This window comes from Zonotrichia leucophrys, chromosome 4A, assembly GCF_028769735.1.
Source record: "Zonotrichia leucophrys gambelii isolate GWCS_2022_RI chromosome 4A, RI_Zleu_2.0, whole genome shotgun sequence".
Taxonomy (NCBI): domain Eukaryota; kingdom Metazoa; phylum Chordata; class Aves; order Passeriformes; family Passerellidae; genus Zonotrichia; species Zonotrichia leucophrys.
The window spans coordinates 4,234,365-4,251,093 of NC_088174.1; the positions used below are offsets into that span (position 1 = coordinate 4,234,365).

The following is a 16,729-nucleotide window of genomic DNA, read 5'->3' on the forward strand; positions in this document are numbered from 1 at the left end:
GTGCACAGATGGCTGGAAGAGTCCAAAAATAGCTGTTTAATGCTGGGGGGCAGTGACAGAGGTCAGCCCGCTAAGATAAATACAGAATTCGTGTTACTGGGCTCCAAGATGGGTTATCTCGCTCTGTAACAAAGAACGTGCAGCCGCTGCTGCGGGTCAGCTGTTCATTTCCATGCAAATGTGAAAAAAAGGGGTTTTTTAGTAGTCACTGAACAGTCTGAAGCTTTTACAGAGAAAGGCTTTGTTCCATGGGATGCTTTATTATTATCATCTCTACAAGCTCCAGTGAGGAATGTTACAAAAGATAAACACAGCAATTGTTCCCAAAGGTTTCCTGGACTGGATGCCCAGGTGAAAGGGCTGTAGCAGCTCAGTCGTGTTTCCTGGGAATGCATAGCATGGTGTGGCTTTGAATTGGTGGTATTTTTATTTGGTTTTGAATTAAAACACAATTAATAACCTGTCAGGGCATAGTAGTTAAAGCATCTTTTGGGAAGTAAAGGAAATTCTGCGTATATATTTTGGATGAACTTGAGATAGTCTGTGAAGATGAGAAGCAGGTGAAAAGAACCTGCTGGTTCCTTTGCTCAGGGTACACATCTGATAAAAGAGATTTAGTCCATCTGGAGCTCTGGGAGGCAGCTTTTCCAGCATATATATATGTATATTTTGCTGTTAAAGCAGATGCAGCCACATATATATATATATATATATATACACACAAACACACACACATATAGGGCTGCATCTGTTTTAGCAGCAAAATTCAGGAGAAAACTGTATGAACGTTCATCATCAATTTTTATAGAGATACAATGCTGACAGTTTACTGGAGTTGCCTTTTCTCACTGCTGCACTGAACTGTAGCAGAACTTTATTTGAGATTGTTTCGGTAAAATACCCAAATGTCTCTTTTAATTATCTGTGGTTATTAATATAAAACCAAATAGAATTTCTCTGACTTCCACTCTGCATCACATTGTGTCTCAAATTGCCTGACATGATTCTGCCCATTTTAGGTGGAGTTTTTGACCAGAGGGAAATGTTTTCAGACACGTCTCTCAAATAAAAAATTTGTTTCTGTAAAGACATTTTTCTCCAAATTTCAAAAAGTTTATTTTTGTGACTAATTAAAAAAAAAAAAAAAGAAAGAAAGAAAAACTGAAAACAGACAAACATTAAGAAAACCAGACAAATTTCAGAGGTAACACATGCTCCTTATGACACTCTAAGATTTCAGATACATCACGGGGGTTCAGGCTCTGCTAACAGGACTTATCCCAGCTCACTGAGGCTGTATGTGGGATGAGCAGTGAGGTACTGCAATTGTTCAGACCCTCATCTATCAGAAATAAACAGCAATTCTATAAAGTCACAGTAGCTGTGGGGGGGAGGAAAAAAGGAACTTGCAGGGAACTGGGGAGCACAATGCTGCTTGCCAACATCAGAGAGATACTTTGGAGTTCTTTGGGCAGTTCTCCTCCCCATCCCATCTTCTCTGCCAAGAAGAGTAAAGAGATGCCACTGCCTTGTGTGAAGCAGGCAAAAAAAACCTTACTGTTATCAGGCCATTGTCCCAGTTTTGGAGCCTCTGCACGGAAATCAAAGAAGATGTAAACAGAGCATCCCATGTTTTCTCTGGATAAGCATTCCATAGAAAGGACTGGGCACAGAGGAAGCAAAGCCCAAGGAACCCCTCTCTCCAACACAGCAAACAGCACTTTTTTGGTAACAGGGTCCCTTTTACCCCTTAACCATGGAAAGGGAAGTGCAGATGTGTGTGTGGGGCAACACAGGGACACTGCTCATGGCCTGCCCACCCTCTGCTCCAGGCAGCAGCAGCACCAGGCCAGCTCTGCTGCTGCTCAGGGCCATCTGCCCACTGCAGCAGTGCCAGGGTGGCCTGAGTGCCTGCCCAGATGAAGGGTCTCAGGCTGGTTTGCAGCTCCTGCTGAGGCCAGCACTGCTCCAGCCGGATTGCTGACTGCCTCCAAGCTGTCCCTGTGGAAGCTAGCTTGTGTTTTTCTACATTACAGGGCAGCAGCAAAAGCAAGACTACAGTGTAGACATACCTTGTATCTCTCAGACCCCAAGCGCAACTTTATTTAGACAGACAAAAAAAAAAAAAAAAAAAAAAAAAAAAGGCAAGTAGGTAAATAAAAACCAAATTTTCTGGGTGATTTTGGAGAGAGCTGCCTCGAGGGTCCGTGTTTCCTCACATGCACTCAGCTAGGATACCTTCACTTTGCCTTTCTCGGGAGCTGCTTCATGGATGAGTGGCTGCTCATCGCCGTTCACCGACAGCATCCTCTTGTCGGGCGGCAGCTCCTCGGGCTGCCGGGCGATCAGCAGGCGGCAGGTGAGCAGGATCCCAAACACCAGGGCGTGGGCATAGCGCTTCAGAGGGTCACCCACCAGCTGGTGGAAGAAGAGCACGGCCAGCACCAGGAGGAGGAGCAGGAAGTTGGCCACGTCCTTGGGGCGACCGGGCACCAGTGTCATGACAATGCCGCACGCCACTTCCAGGGCGCCAATGCTCTTGCGGAGCAGGATGGAGCTGACTCCCATCTTCTTGAGCATGGGCAGGGCCCGCACGTAGCTTTTGTATGCTCGTTTCTGGAACCAAGCAGCCAAGGACATCATGTGAGAAAGGGAAGGCAAAGGTGACTTCCATTGAAACAGATTGATGTGCAACACGACCTAAAAATTATTTCAATTGTCACAGACCCCTCTGGCACAATACCCAATCTGTAAAGCTTCTGTTTGGGGGGTATATTAAACCATCAGTCTGCAATTCCACCTTTCTGAGCTGTTGTCTCTTCACTGGAAAACAGTTCTGCAACCTCTCATCCATCTTTGGAACTACAACCAGGCCACGTGTACCTTACCCCAAAATCTGAGGTTCTGATTGCTGGAATTAGCAGTGCCGAACCATGTTATTAAAACAAACCTCTTTCTAAGAGTACCTTGAGCTTTAAAATTGACTAACACACCAAATCCCTCCAAAGCCAAAACACAGCAAGTAAATACAAGTCTCTTTCTACTCCAAAGCAACTTACAATATTCCAAAGCAATTTACAATAGATATGGGCAGTGCAGGCTTAGGGTGGAACTAAACATCAAAGCTGAGATTCACCAGTCCTATCCTGTCCTTACATACCTTTATGATCCTTTCTTTCCTCAGGTGAAAGCAAGTTGACATTTGACATTTTTGTTATGCTGGATTTAGAAGCAGTGTAAACTGCAAGTCTCAGCCTGCTTACACAGCTGCCTTATTCTTTTGGGTAAAAAAAACAACTTTTGTCCTTACACATGTCCAGGTTCTTGCATTTGAACATGAGGTGCTGGTGGCCTCACTGTTTAGTTTGTTGTTTTTTTTTTCTCTTTTTGTTTTGCAATCAAGTATTTCCTTTATAAATACATATTTTAATAAGGCTCCTATATTCAGTGTGAGACACTGAAATTATTTCCACTTATACTTGAGTATAATATCCCTGAAGACATTCTTGCCATTGTCTTTAGAGTGTGAGGGAAATGGAAGCCAAATCTCAGTTACAGGATTGTTCAGCTCTCACAGGCACTGATCAGACTGTGGATTTACTTCCACACAATTTTGGAAACCTACATTACAGTCATACAGAACTTTCCCACGTCTCCATAGATTTTGATGCTTCCTTCTGAGAGGAACTGATACTTCACAGGTGGTTAAAAAATATCCAGCATTGTCATTTTTGCTACAAAATAACTGAAGATCTTGTCACACAGTTACTCCAAGTGTTTGTATTGTAAGGATGTATTTTAAACCATCAGTGACTAAAACCTCAGAACAGAGTATTTTTAAACAGTTGTGAAAAATACAACATTTTTAAGAAATGTACTATAAGCATGTCCTAGAGTACTCTGGTATCTTAGGTATTTTAATAGGCAAGCTAATGTGTTTTCTGCCAAATGAAAAACTACAAGTTTGGTGGTTTAGGTAGATAACAGAGGTTCTCTGTTTGCTGGGGGCAAAAAGCCATCCTTATGGATTAGCAAGGTCAGGTTTTCCGTGTCTGCATGACCTGACAGACCACCACAGGAAGCAGCCCAGCAAATGCAGGAGAGCCTAATGAGACATGAATATGTAACATGAATATGGACTATGAAGAATAATGGTGCTGTCTAATGTGTGCTTTATAAAACCAGGGTCATTCCTACCTGTAGGCCTGACTCTTGATAAAGCAGAAGGGGACACAGAAGTGAAATATTTTACAGAGCAAGTATTTTGCAAGGCTCCTAAAGTCTCTGTGGTTTTTTTTTGTTTTTTTTTTTTTCTCTGTAGCAGAAGCTTAAGAGCTTTGTTTTCTAGGAGTTTTACCTCATGTGTCTCTTGCCCATGAATTACTTCTTGGGGATTTTCCTCTGTCAGAGCCCTGTGCTAGGCTGCAGACTAAGCACTGCAATTCAGACGTTATTTGAGAGCTAAGGAAAAGCAGCTGGGCAGGTGGAGCAAAGGGAGAGAACAGAATGTGCTGGAAACTTCCAGCACTATTTTTTTTAAGGGCACAAAAATTATAGTAATCTTTTCAACCACCACAATAAATAACTGGGAAAAGGGATGGGGGGAGCAGGAGAATAAATAAACACAGATGAGGAAGCAAAATGTGTCAGCCAGTCCCTCACCTGCCTGCAGCCCTCAGAGCTCTGCAGCAGGGCTGGCCCTGAGCAGAGAGGAGCATAAACCAGCTCACCAGGTGAGAAATGCACACAGTGACTTCTCTGTCCTCTCCTCACCCCTTTCCTCTTAGGCAAGAGGTGGAGAAGCTCATTTCCCAGGCCAAAGAGAATAATAAGAAGACTATTAATAATACCTCCCTCTGCCAGCTAAGAATCTCAAGCATTTCACAATCATTAATTAATCCCTGCACAAGTCTGATGACAGTGTCATTATCCTTGCTTTAAAGCATGGAATTTTGAGGATGAACATCTGCCAGAGCAGGCATCTGCTTTTCCCACCCCCATCCAGTGGATAGGTTTCCCCTCGGGGATCAGCTGTCCCTGCTGCACGTCTGGCACTCCTGCAGGCCTTGTTTTTCCATCCCCTTGTGTCCCCATCTCCGGCAGGCTGTGTGTGCTGTGCCACCCCATCCCTGCCTCCCATCCCCATCCTTTTCCACCGGAGGTTTCTTCGTGGATGGGCTCAGCCGGAGCCAGGCGAGGGCTGCCAGGATACCCTGGGCACTGCGTTTTATTGGCTTCCCTCCATGTCGATCAAGCAATGAGTCAGATCAGCTTCTTCCCCCTCCTGGCCTCGCTCGGGGTTCCAGGGCAGTCACCCCCTGCGTCCCCCCCGCTCCTGCTGCAAGGCGGGAGAGCCCCACAGCAGCTCCCTGCGTGCTGCCCGACTTACCATCTCATTGTAGGCATCCCTGCTGAGCCGGGGCGTCAGCTTGATCGTCCCCATAAAGACGAAGAAGAGCCCCAGGGCCACCGAGAGGGCGACGATGGTGATGGTCCTGGGAGATGCCATGGAGCCGCAGGGATCCGCTCCTAGCGAGGCCTTGTGGCTCCGGCTGGCAGCCCGGGTGGGAGGGAGTCCGTCACCATTGAAGGCTGTAGGAATAAAGCTGCAGAGGCAGGAGGATGACAGCGGGAGGGGATTCAGCCTCCTCCACTCGGCAACCCCTGGGTCCTAAAGCCCTGCAGCCAGCGCCAGGCAGCTCCAGCACCGGAGCGCAAGGGGAACGCATCCATCCCCTTGTTTCCTTGCGTGCTCCACAAATCGCCCACAGAAAGCCGAAACTGAGGCAATTCTGGGGATGTGGGATGGCAGCCAAAGGCAGAGCACAGTCATTCCTTAGTGGGAAAACGAGGACATGTTAGCAGAGGGCACAGGAGTAACATGCTGTGGAGGAGAAGTGGGCTGGGGTCTCTTGTATAGAGAGAACATTCCGTTTCAGATACTGAAACTACATAGCAAACAACATACTGCTTCATATATTTGCACCAGGAAAGAAAAAGAAATGTTTTGTCCCTGTGGCTCTCCTGGAACCTGATGCTCAAAAGGGAAGATGAGGCCATGTGTGTCACCCTGATAAAACCTATCCTGTATGTTCAGCTATCCACAGGCTGGTGGAAAGGTTTTATGATCCTCTGGTACTTTCTGATTTAAAGTCATTGTCTCCCCTGCAATTAATGTAACAAATTTCCTTTTGACCAAAACTAGTAGAAATCTATTCAGATCTCACAGTGAGAAACTGTGAGATTATTATGTGAAATTATATTAATATACAAATACATATATATAATACAAATTATACAAAAAAATTGTATAATTACACAAAACAGAACTGCTGAAATATTGCATCCTTTGGTATAAAATTAAAACAAGAGGCTGCAACAGTGTGTAAAAACCTACACTCATGGGATAGTGCAAAAGTGACACTTCCTATGCCTGTCAGGAATCTCATCATCACTCCCTTTATGGTGCAGTAATTCTTAAATCCTAAACACATGTATTTTGACCCCCATGGCTTGAGAACTCGTTGCTGTTATTATTCAAAGCTGAGGTCTGGAATTAAAAATCTGAAAAATACAGGCAACTCCCCCAGTTTCCTTGGGAGTTTATCAGCCTTGATTCAAAACATTCTGGGACTCACACAACATGAGGGAACTCTGCTCACTCAGACACCCCTCCCCATAACAGCAGCTCCATCTCTGGAAGAGCTGGAGAAATAAAACATTGTAAGCAGGACAGGACACATACAAAACAGAAGAAAAATCTTAATTAGCTATATATAGCAGAACATCCTGAAGAGGAAAAACATTGCAGCTGACGTTTTATCAGGGCACTTCATATTTAGGCATCAGGAATCATTAGTGGAGAAGGGGGAGGCAGATGTGAAAAGAGAGACACTGAAATCTGTTCTCTTTCTTTTGTTTTATAGAAAATCTTATTGTCCAAGATGTGCCTCCTCTAGGCAGGGATCCCAACAAGGGAATCCCTAGGTTTTCATACTGTTCCAACCTGAATTTCCCACAACAGCTCTGACCAGTGGAAAATTAGAGTTCTCATTGTTCGTTGGTTTGTGCAGAGTCTGTGGGTGAGAAGGCAGGGCTGGAGTCCCGTGTCCTTTGTTAGGCACAAGGTCAGTGCCCATTCACCACTCCTTGCCTGGGGCTCTGGCGATTTCACACTATCCAGGGCACAACTTGCAGCTCCAACACCGAGCTACAGATTCCTCACCGCAGGGAAGGGTTTTTTCCAGGCTGCTTTAACCACCAGCCCAAGGTTTGCATGGAAAGGAAGGGTGATGAAATGCTACAGAGAACCTTTTCACCCCAGAAATCCAAGTAGTTTTTTACCGAACAGCATTGCTAGGCAACCCAAACTACGAGAAAAACCAAAACTATTTATTTTACACAACTTCACAGAAAATAAGTTAAAATCCTAACTACATTGGCTCTTCAGCACAGGAGGAGGTTGCTTCTCAAGCTCTCAGAGCTCATTCCTGCCTCCTTGTCAGCGGGTGAACAGCAGCACCAGCTCACAATGAACAGTGTGAGGAAACATGTCAAAAGGAATAGCCATCACAGGGGCAAATGGCTCCCCTGCCAGCTTCTTCCGTGGGTCAGGGGGGCAGCACAGCCTGTGGAAAGCAAAGAGCATCCTTTAGACCAGCAGCAGAAGCCTTCCCACCACTGGTATCACAATCCAAGGGGCACCCACAAAGGAGGCATCATGTGTTTGACAAACATTCCTCAGAATCTGCAGCTGACACTGGCTGAGGTGTGGAACCATCAATAGTGAATCCCCAGCCAGCTCTGAAAACCTCAGGGACAAGCTGAACAGTCAGTGGCAAGTCAGACACTCAATTTTCAGTTTTGCACTGCCCTTATGACTTCCTGCAGACAGATTTATCACCTGGGTGTACCACAGCTAAGGGCTGAGCAGATAAAGCTACGTGATTAACCCCTAAGCAGGTGACAAATCCTCTCGGCTTCCCTTTCTTGACAAAGGGCCAACCTTCCTGCCGTGAACCCCATGGACTCTGCATCTCACATCCAGATGTGCTTTTTTTTCCCAGAGGGATGCACAATGTGCCATGTTTGAATTATTTTCTATTCTCACTGATGCCTTGTTTGGAGCCTTGTTTGGACAGGGTCTGTCACTGAGAGAGAGAAGGGGGAGTGCTCACTCGAGGAAGTTCCTCATGGCTTCCCCCTCTGGCTTGCAGGAGATGTAGAGCAGCCTGCGGATGGCGCTGCAGTTCCGGATGGCTCGAACGACCCTGTAGTCTGCAAACACAAACAGCCCGCTTTCCTTCCACCCCTGAGCTCTGCAGCAGGAATGACTGCACAGCCCCACAGAACTGTCACAAATGCATATTTTGCCATGCTCTGTCTCAGATGAAGTCTCTCAGGAGGCCACGGGTGTGACCCACGCTGCTGACAGCTTAGCCAGGTTGGCAGGCAGGGCAGAGCAATGGGAGAAGTCCCTCTGCTTCCCATGAAAGAAAAAGCATTAATTAACCAAAGGCATATAAAACTTCCACACACACTTGTGAGAGTGCATCTGTGCACCAGGACCAGTGTGTGACTTCCCAGTACACACTCCAGGGGAGACCACTGAGACAGATTGAGGGCTGGGTTATTCAGCCTGGGGAAACGAAGGTAAGCAAGGATCCATTTACTATCTTCAGGAACCTCATGGGGCATTACAGATAACTGAGAATCTTCTCAAAGGGGCATGAGAAGTAATAGATGTAGGGCAGCAAGGGAAAACCCTGATTAAATATATTAGGGAAAATATTTTCAGGAGAGGGGATACACCCTTGGAGAAATTCAATCCTCAGCTAGGCTTTACATCCCTATGCAACCTCATCCAACTCTGAAGTTGGCCTTGCTATAGTTGGGAGATTACACCACAAACCTCCAGAGGTCCCTTCTCTCTTAAATAATTGTGTGAGCCTGTGAAAGATGGAAAAAGGATTAGAGCTAAAGAGAAAGCATGAAGGCACTGAAAACAGCAGACTTAGGGAATTTAGCTGCTGTCAGTAACAAGAAACAAGAGACTAAACAAGGGAAGAGTTTGGAGCCAGTATAACAAGTCTCACAGAACTTGTTCAAAGCTCTCTGTTTACAAGATGAAAATAAATAGCATTTTCTCTCACGTAGGCCAGCCCGAGAAGGGTTCACCACAGCAACAAGCGGTCGGGCATCCTCCCACGATGCCAGGAGCTGTGGTAACACAGCCTCTGCCTTTCCACTGTGAAACTCACAGTTTGAGATCCCTGTGAAACAAAAAAGCAACCACATGAACTTAGTCTCACCAAGAGTTGGGTATAACATGATATTCACACACTCTTTGCTGTGTGAAAGTAACTGGTTAGGGTCCCTCTGCTCACTTCTACTCTAGTTTTTCAGCATTTAGTTTGAAACTTTTTGCCACAGCGAGCTTGAACTCACCATTGAATGCTGCATTCCACTCAGCATCTTCTATTGCCTTTTCCACCACCTCCACACCAATAACCTTGGACACTCGGTGGGCCAGAGAGAGACCAATTGTGCCTGGAAACAGGGGAAACAAAAACACTCCACACATTCATGCTGAAGAAACAGGTGAGCACCAGCTGTGGAATGCAAAGCTGTGGGAGCCCAGGAGCCCACCTGTTCCACAGCAGATGTCAAGGAGCACAGTGTCCCCAGCAGCCTGGCAGAGCTCCCCGACTGCCTGGTACAGCAGCTCTGCCCCAGCCGTGTTGACCTGGAAGAAGGCGTCCGGAGAGATGCGGAACCTGAGGCCGAGCAGCTCCTCGGAGATGTGCGGGGCTCCGTGCAGGAGCTGGTACGGGGACTGCTCGTGGGAGCAGCGTGTCATGGTGCTGCCAGGGCACACAAAGAAAATCTGTGAGAAGGCAGCAGAGGGGGGCTGCTTTCCATTCCTATGGGCAACGCAGGACGGTTCTTCCCCTCATCAACTTCTATTTCATGTGAGCCTTTCAACGAGATTAAAGCATTTGGATTCTTTGTAAGGGATCTGTGACTTGCACAGCCTAAATTTCATTAAAAGGATCAAAATCACTTAGCAGAAGGCAGCATTCCTCAGGTCTATTCCCCAGTTTTGCTGCTAATGTGATTTACTGTTTTGGGATAATCACTGGAATCACTTTTTTCTTTAAGTTTCCCAAACTCATAATTCCCAGAGGTAGAGCCATATTGTGTTCAAATAAGTCTGGAAAAATAAAAGATGGGGCCATCTTAAGGCCACATCTTCAAGAGGGATCCAAACATCTGTCGTTCTCTTCCAGCACTCCCTGAACTGGTGCAATTTGAATTGGGCCAGAAAGGGTAGAAGAAGGAGGTGGCTTTGTTTCCACTCATTCCCCCTGTCGAGGCACTTACCTCTCTTGGAAATAAAGTGAAGTCAAGGCACAGACTGCTCCAGGCCCACGTGTGAAGAACTCCTTCAGCAATGCTTTCTGAGCAGCCAGCTCCTCCTGTCAAGAGTGAGAAAGGAAAAGCTCTTTGGGTACCCTGATTAGAGCCCTCTCCCCAGCACCACAGCCAGCAGGCCCAGCTCAGCCAGATGTGCCTCCTGCCCTGTCCCAAGGTGCTCACCTGGCCCAGCTGCTGGGGGTGGAAGGTGATGATGGCCATGGTGTGGCCACAGCGGCTGGTACGGACCACGAGCTCTCTCCAGTGCCCACCTTCGTGGAAGAGGATGCAGGGGTCCAGGGGGGACTGGCAGATGAACTCCTCATAGCACTGAGGGGAGGGGAAACGGCACCTTTAGTACCATGAAGACAAGTGCCTTGCTCTTAGCCCCCCCAAACAGGCAGCCCTTCCACCACTGTGGTCTGCTTTTTCTGTTTGATATCAATGCACTGGCTGAATGCTCCTGCCAGGCTCTTGAAAGACAACACATTTTAATAATTTCAATTTGCAATTCTTATGTATTTTAATAGACTGGCAGGAATTCATTGTCACTTGGACAATGTGACAATTAACTTCATTACTCAGGACGCTTCATGGGCGGCAATATTGACATATGAGTTTTTATAAATGTATTTATCCATCAACTAGAATCAGGCATGAAAATTTTCAGAACATGAAAATGGACTTGAAAACACAGCATCATAAAAATTACAGTGTTCTCCCAAGTAAGAGCTATTGGAACCTCCCTATTCCACAGTGAAGGGACAGACATGACTTGTTTATTTACCTGGGCTACTTGTTTATGCTTTGAGGGTATGTTCTCCACATGGTTGGCTTTCACACAGACAATATTCCTTTCTGTAGAGAGTTGGACAGGAATTTAATTGCTCTGGTTCAGGGCACGTAAACCATTATAGCATCTGACATGATAAACTGTGGAGAGCCCTTTCCACATTTCCACAGCCCTTCCAGCAGTTTTCTCTGAGTTTCTTGTCCTGCACTGACCTCTGCCAGTTCCCACATACAACCCCACAGTTTTGGGGTTCCCATCTGGTCCTCGGTTCACAGAGAAAGTTGATTTGTTTCGGTAGCCATTAATGATGGGCTGAGGGAGAAAAGAAGGAAAAGCAAAGCCTTGGATTAAAAGAAAAAGCAACGGAGGAAAGCCAAACCCCAGCCTGGTTATTCTGTTGCCAGCATGTGAAGGTGTATGTGAATGGGCAAAACACAGAAACAGAGCTTGTGCACCAGAAAGCCAGTACTACCCCTTGGGGACAAGGAGTGGCTCTCTGTGACAATGGTGACAGCTTTAACATGGAGGCCTTAGGCACAAAAAAAGGGTTCCTAAGCACTGGGCTTATTTCACTCTCGGGCAGTCACAAGCTGCAAAGCACAAGTTAGCAAGGACTGACTCAGGACTGACACATCCTCTGCGGGCAAATTGTGCCCCTCATGAGACTCTTGAGCTGGTGAGGCAGAGACTGTTCATGGCTCAGAGGGAAGAGCATTCCCATGGGACACTCACCGAAGGGACTACAGGCTGCAGAGGACAGCAGAGCCCACCAGGTTTCTGTGCATCGATGCCCAGCTCCTCAAGACGAGATGCCAGTGTCTGCAAAGTCTTCCTCTGGCTTTCATACTTCACCTGCAGAGGAGTTCTGAGGCAGAAACACTCTCACAGGACCACACGATGGTGGGCAGCTCTTCATCACCCACCTCTGAGGAGTCCAACAAGAGGAAAAACTGCAAGTGAAAATATAGCCCCAGAGGAACTCTGCCCTTTTCATAACCACAGCTGCTTGGAGAAACAGGAAGAGTGAAAAATCCTGTGTCTATGATCTCCAAATGCTGGCCTGGAACACTTTGTCTGACCTGAAGTCCAGAGCAGTCCCACAGAGGACAGGACCACTGTGCAAATGCCCATCCTCTGTACTGCCAGGAACCTCCAGTTCTATCCTTCACAACAACAGGATTAAAGCAGCAGTAAATGGAGTCTGAACAGTTGGCAGCATTAAGTTGCTAAGGAATACTGCTCAAGGGGATAGGAGGGACAACTGGGGCAACACAACAGAGAAAAGTCTGTGTAAACACATCTTACCTGTAGCTGCTCTTGGTAGGGAAGTCTCCACAGTGGTGTCACTGCATTTGCTAACCTGGAAAGAGCAAGGCAGTGCCCAGAGCTACTTGAGAACTCATTCCTGTGGCATAACATCCCTGTCAGCTGCTTCATGGGCAGGCCTGCTCTGGTGTGGGCTCTGCACCAGGCTGTGAACACCCAGGGTATCACAGTGGAATGCACAGTTTGTGTGCAGCAGAAGGGAATTTCAAACTGCCCATTCTCACTGACCCGGCCACCCATACAGAAGTGGTTTAGAGATAAACCTCAGAACTTGCCACTACTCATATCCAAAGCAGAATAAGCAAGAACAAAACACATATAAACTGGTTAAAAAAACCCCCAAGCATATATACCCTAAAAAGACCCCCAAAACAGAGGTGAGGCTGATATGATTCACACACTCATAACTGATTCTCTGAGCCCATGGGGAACACCACCTCACAGCTGGATAAGTTGCAGCTATTGCTTACCTACGATTTTTGGAGCTGCTTCCAAAGCACCCAGTGCCAACTACTCTGAGATCCAGGACTGCAAATCAAATGGACTATCACTTTTTGCTTGCCAATTTGGCAACTTATCCTTTCATCTCAGAACTCCTTTCCTCCTGTCTTCCTTTCCTCTCAGAACTTTACATTTGTCTTCTCCACTATTCCCTCCCCAGGCCAGACTCCAGGCAAACGAGCCGAGCCCTGGCTCTTCTATTCCTACCGGGTGGAAACAAACCCCGCAACCCACCACGTTCACAGCTGTTAAGTGCTCATTGCTTTGAAAGAACGCTTGGATATTTTGAAGAAGCCGTACCTCTCCTCCCAGGAAGGCTCTGGCAGGCTGCAGCTCACGCTGGCCTTTTCCTTCCGTGCCCACGGTGTCGCTGTGGTTGTTGTCACCGGGCAGCGCGGGGCGAGCGGCGGCGGGCGGAGGCGGCAGCGCGGCGGCCTCAGAACGGAGCACAGAGCCATGGTGGGGAAGAGAGGCTGCGGGGGAGCCGGGCCCGCTCCGGGCAGCACAGGGATCCGCTCCGGCAGCACTGGGATCCGCCCCGGGCACTTACAGGGCCCCGCTCCGGGCAGCACAGGAACCCGCTCCGGGCAGTGACAGGAACCCGCTCCGGGCAGTGACAGGATCCGCTCCGGGCAGTGACAGGAACTCGCTCCTGGCAGTGACAGGGCCCCGCTCCGGGCAGCACAGGAACCCGCTCCGGGCACTTACAGGGCACCGACACGGACCCGCTCCGGCCGCGGCACCGGCGGAAGGGGCGCGGTGAGAGCCCCGGGCCCGGCCCCGCTCTCCCCGCCCGCGGAGCCGCGGCGCTGGGAGGGAAGAGGGAGGGCTGAGCGTTCAGCCCTGGGCTGGTCTGACACGGGTAGCGAAGTGTCACAGCAGCTGCGTGGCCATTGTGAAAAACGCCAATCAATTGGTTTTAGAATTTTAAAAGCTTTAAAAAATGGTTATAAAATAGTAATATAATTAGAGTATTAAAAAATTGAACAATTGGGGTTAGGACAATATAAGACAATAAAAACAAAGAGTTATGGACGGTCCGGGTACCTCTTTCTGAGCAAAATAGGCTCGAAAAAGGACTCACGTTAACAGAGGATTAACCCTTAAAAGCAATAGCCTGCTGCATATTCGTACACCTCATACATGATGCATAAATTCCATTCAAACACAGGATTCTGTCTGGTCAGTGTCAACTTCTTCCTCTTAATCCTGATGTCTTCAGGGCTGAACAAAGCAGGAAGAAGTTCGTTTCTTCTGATAATGGAGCAATAAATTCTCTTTCTCTGAAAGATTTAGGTGTCCTTTGGCTGCTATCTTGCTGCAAGTACCTCATCCCTCTTTAAAAAAAGTATCTTACATAGCACAGTTTCTATTTTAACATTATGTTATAATCTAAAACTATATTTAACACACTACTTAAGAAAATTAATACATCATAACTTTCTAACATAATACATATTAATATTTGGGAAAAGCCAATCATAAAATATGCATTTTTCACAGCCATGCTGAGATGGCCTGGGACAGACTGAAGGCTCAGTGCCACCTGCCACCGAGCCTGTTCGATGGGATACCCAGGACTGCGGTGTGGCTGCCGTGTCACTGCACGGTGGCTGCAGTTGGGTACATGTGGTTTATAAGGACAGGAGTGCGAGAACAGCCTCTCCCAGCCAGCCCGGGCCGTGCCTCCTGCAGCTGGGAAAAAGCGAGGAGCATGGTCCCATGCTCACTTAATCTCTCCATCACGAAATATTTTCAGCGCTGGAGATTTTCCGAGTCAGGCGTGGCTTATTTATTTAGGCACCCCAGGAGTTCTCTTGTCCAAGTGTTACCCTTTGATGTCACCTAAAATTCCTGCCGCCACACTTTCTTTGGCCAAGGGGCTCACCCACCCACTTGCTACCATTTGGGTGAATTGTTCTTCTGTGAACCTGGCTGCTGCGGTTTCCCCCGACAGCTGCAAAGCCTGGCTCTGTCCCCGCCCGGCCCCGCTCCCGGTTCCGGTTCCGCTCCCGGTCCCGTCCTGGTGGGGCCGGAGCAGGGCCGCGGGTCCTCCACTCCACAAGGGGGCGCCACACGGTTCGGGCCCGCTGCATGCTTGGGGCGCTGCTCGCCGCGTTTGGCCACGCCCCGTAGGCGGGGCCTGTGCCGCATAGCCCCGCCCATCATGGGTGGTGACAGCCGGGAGCTCGGTCTGCAGTAGCCGCGCCCTTGCCACGCCCCCTGCCACGGGACGCCGGCGCAGGCGCTGATTGGCCGGCGGCGCGCGGCGGAGCGGGGCCCGGTGCGGCGCGTCAGTTCCGCGCTGGGCCCGCGATGCTGTCGGCGGCCGGCGGCTCCGGCCCCGGCGGGGCGGGCGGCTCCGGGCCGGGGCTCGGCGGCGACGGCGATTTTCTGTCGCGGTACCGCCTGGTGTCGGCCAAGCTGCGGCGGCGGTTCCTGCGGAAGCCGAACGTGGCGGAGGCGGCGGAGCAGTTCGCGGCGCTGGCGCGGGAGCTGCGCGCCCAGGAGAGCCTGCCCTACGCCGCCTGGTGCCAGCTGGCCGTGGCGCGCTGCGCCCAGAGCCTGTTCCACGGCCCCGCCGAGGCGGCCGCGCTGGCCGAGGCCGCGCGGCTCTTCCTGCGCCAGGAGCGGGACCTGCGGCAGCGCCTGGGCTTGCGCGGCGGCTTCGGCGAGCACGTGGCGGCGGCGCAGAGCTGCGGGGCCTTCGCCGCCCGCCTGCACCTGGAGCGGGGGCAGCCCGCGCTGGCGGCCGGGCCGTGCCTGGAGCTGGCGGCGGCGCTCCGCGACACGGGACAGCCCGCCCGCGCCGCCGCGCCCCTGCAGCGGGCGGCCGAGCTGCTGACGGCGGCGCGGCTGCCGCTGCAGGCCCTGCGCTGCCTGGCCGAGCGCGCCTCCTGCCTGCTGCTGGCCCGCGACTACGCCGGGGCGCTGGCCGCGCTGACGCGGGCGCAGGCGCTGGCTGGGGCCGGGCTGGGCGGTGCGGCCGGGGCCGGGGCCGCGCCCGGCGGAGCCTTCCTGGACGTGCTGGCGCGCTGCGAGGTGTCGCGGGTGCTGCTGCTGCTCCTGCTGCAGCCGCCGCCCGCCAAGCTGCTGCCCGAGCACGCCCGCACGCTGGAGCAGTACTGCTGGGAGGCGCCCGACGGCGGAGCGGGCACCGGGAGCGGCTCCGGGAGCGGCGGGGGGCTGCCGCCGGCCGCCAGCTACCTGCCGGCAGAGCTGTTCCTGCTGCTGCAGTCGGCGGTGCTGGCGTGCCAGGAGAAGGACGCGGAGGCGCTGAAGGCGCTGCAGGCCGAGCTGTGGCCGCTGCTGAGCGCCGAGCAGAACCATCTGCTGCACCTGGTGCTGCAGGAGATGCTGAGCCCCGCCGGACAGGGGCTCTGAGCTGGGACAGGTCGGACTGGTCGCTTCAGCCGGTGCCAGCACAGACTCTATTCCGTTATTTATTTTTAATACGAGTTGAAGTAATGGTTGGTGAGAGAATGCGTTCATCTATTTACACGTCTGCCTTCTGTCATAGTAAACTGCTCACTGTATGTACTGAGAATTGTCGTGCTTGGAAAAAGTGTAAGCCTAAAGCAGAAAGGCCATTTCAGGGCAGAAGGAAGCTGTTCATTAAAAGACTGTCTGCAATTTGCATGTGTTGGAGGATTTGGGTATCTATGAATCAAATGTTGTTAGAGGTGCTTTTTC

General features: G+C 50.0%; 3 protein-coding genes across 3 annotated transcripts; 1 reads left to right on the forward strand and 2 right to left on the reverse strand.

Moving 5' to 3' along the window:
• Positions 1-237: 237 nt before the first annotated feature.
• TMEM35A (transmembrane protein 35A) lies at positions 238-5,651 on the reverse strand. Its single transcript, XM_064713133.1, has 2 exons — positions 5,390-5,651; positions 238-2,616 (listed from the first exon to the last, which is right to left on the reverse strand). Exons 1-2 carry the CDS (start codon positions 5,507-5,509, stop codon positions 2,230-2,232), a joined length of 507 nt encoding a protein of 168 aa, XP_064569203.1. The 5' UTR covers positions 5,510-5,651; the 3' UTR covers positions 238-2,229.
• A 1,720-nt stretch (positions 5,652-7,371) lies between these two features.
• TRMT2B (tRNA methyltransferase 2 homolog B) lies at positions 7,372-13,827 on the reverse strand. Its single transcript, XM_064713132.1, has 12 exons — positions 13,337-13,827; positions 12,515-12,569; positions 11,942-12,061; positions 11,422-11,521; positions 11,204-11,274; positions 10,600-10,746; positions 10,384-10,478; positions 9,649-9,863; positions 9,448-9,549; positions 9,153-9,272; positions 8,178-8,277; positions 7,372-7,628 (listed from the first exon to the last, which is right to left on the reverse strand). The coding sequence occupies exons 1-12, from the start codon at positions 13,492-13,494 to the stop codon at positions 7,502-7,504; spliced, it is 1,410 nt and encodes a 469-aa protein (XP_064569202.1). The 5' UTR covers positions 13,495-13,827; the 3' UTR covers positions 7,372-7,501.
• A 1,478-nt stretch (positions 13,828-15,305) lies between these two features.
• Positions 15,306-16,673, forward strand: LOC135447714 (40-kDa huntingtin-associated protein-like). Its single transcript, XM_064712802.1, has one exon. It carries the CDS (start codon positions 15,353-15,355, stop codon positions 16,418-16,420), a length of 1,068 nt encoding a protein of 355 aa, XP_064568872.1. The 5' UTR covers positions 15,306-15,352; the 3' UTR covers positions 16,421-16,673.
• Positions 16,674-16,729: the final 56 nt, after the last annotated feature.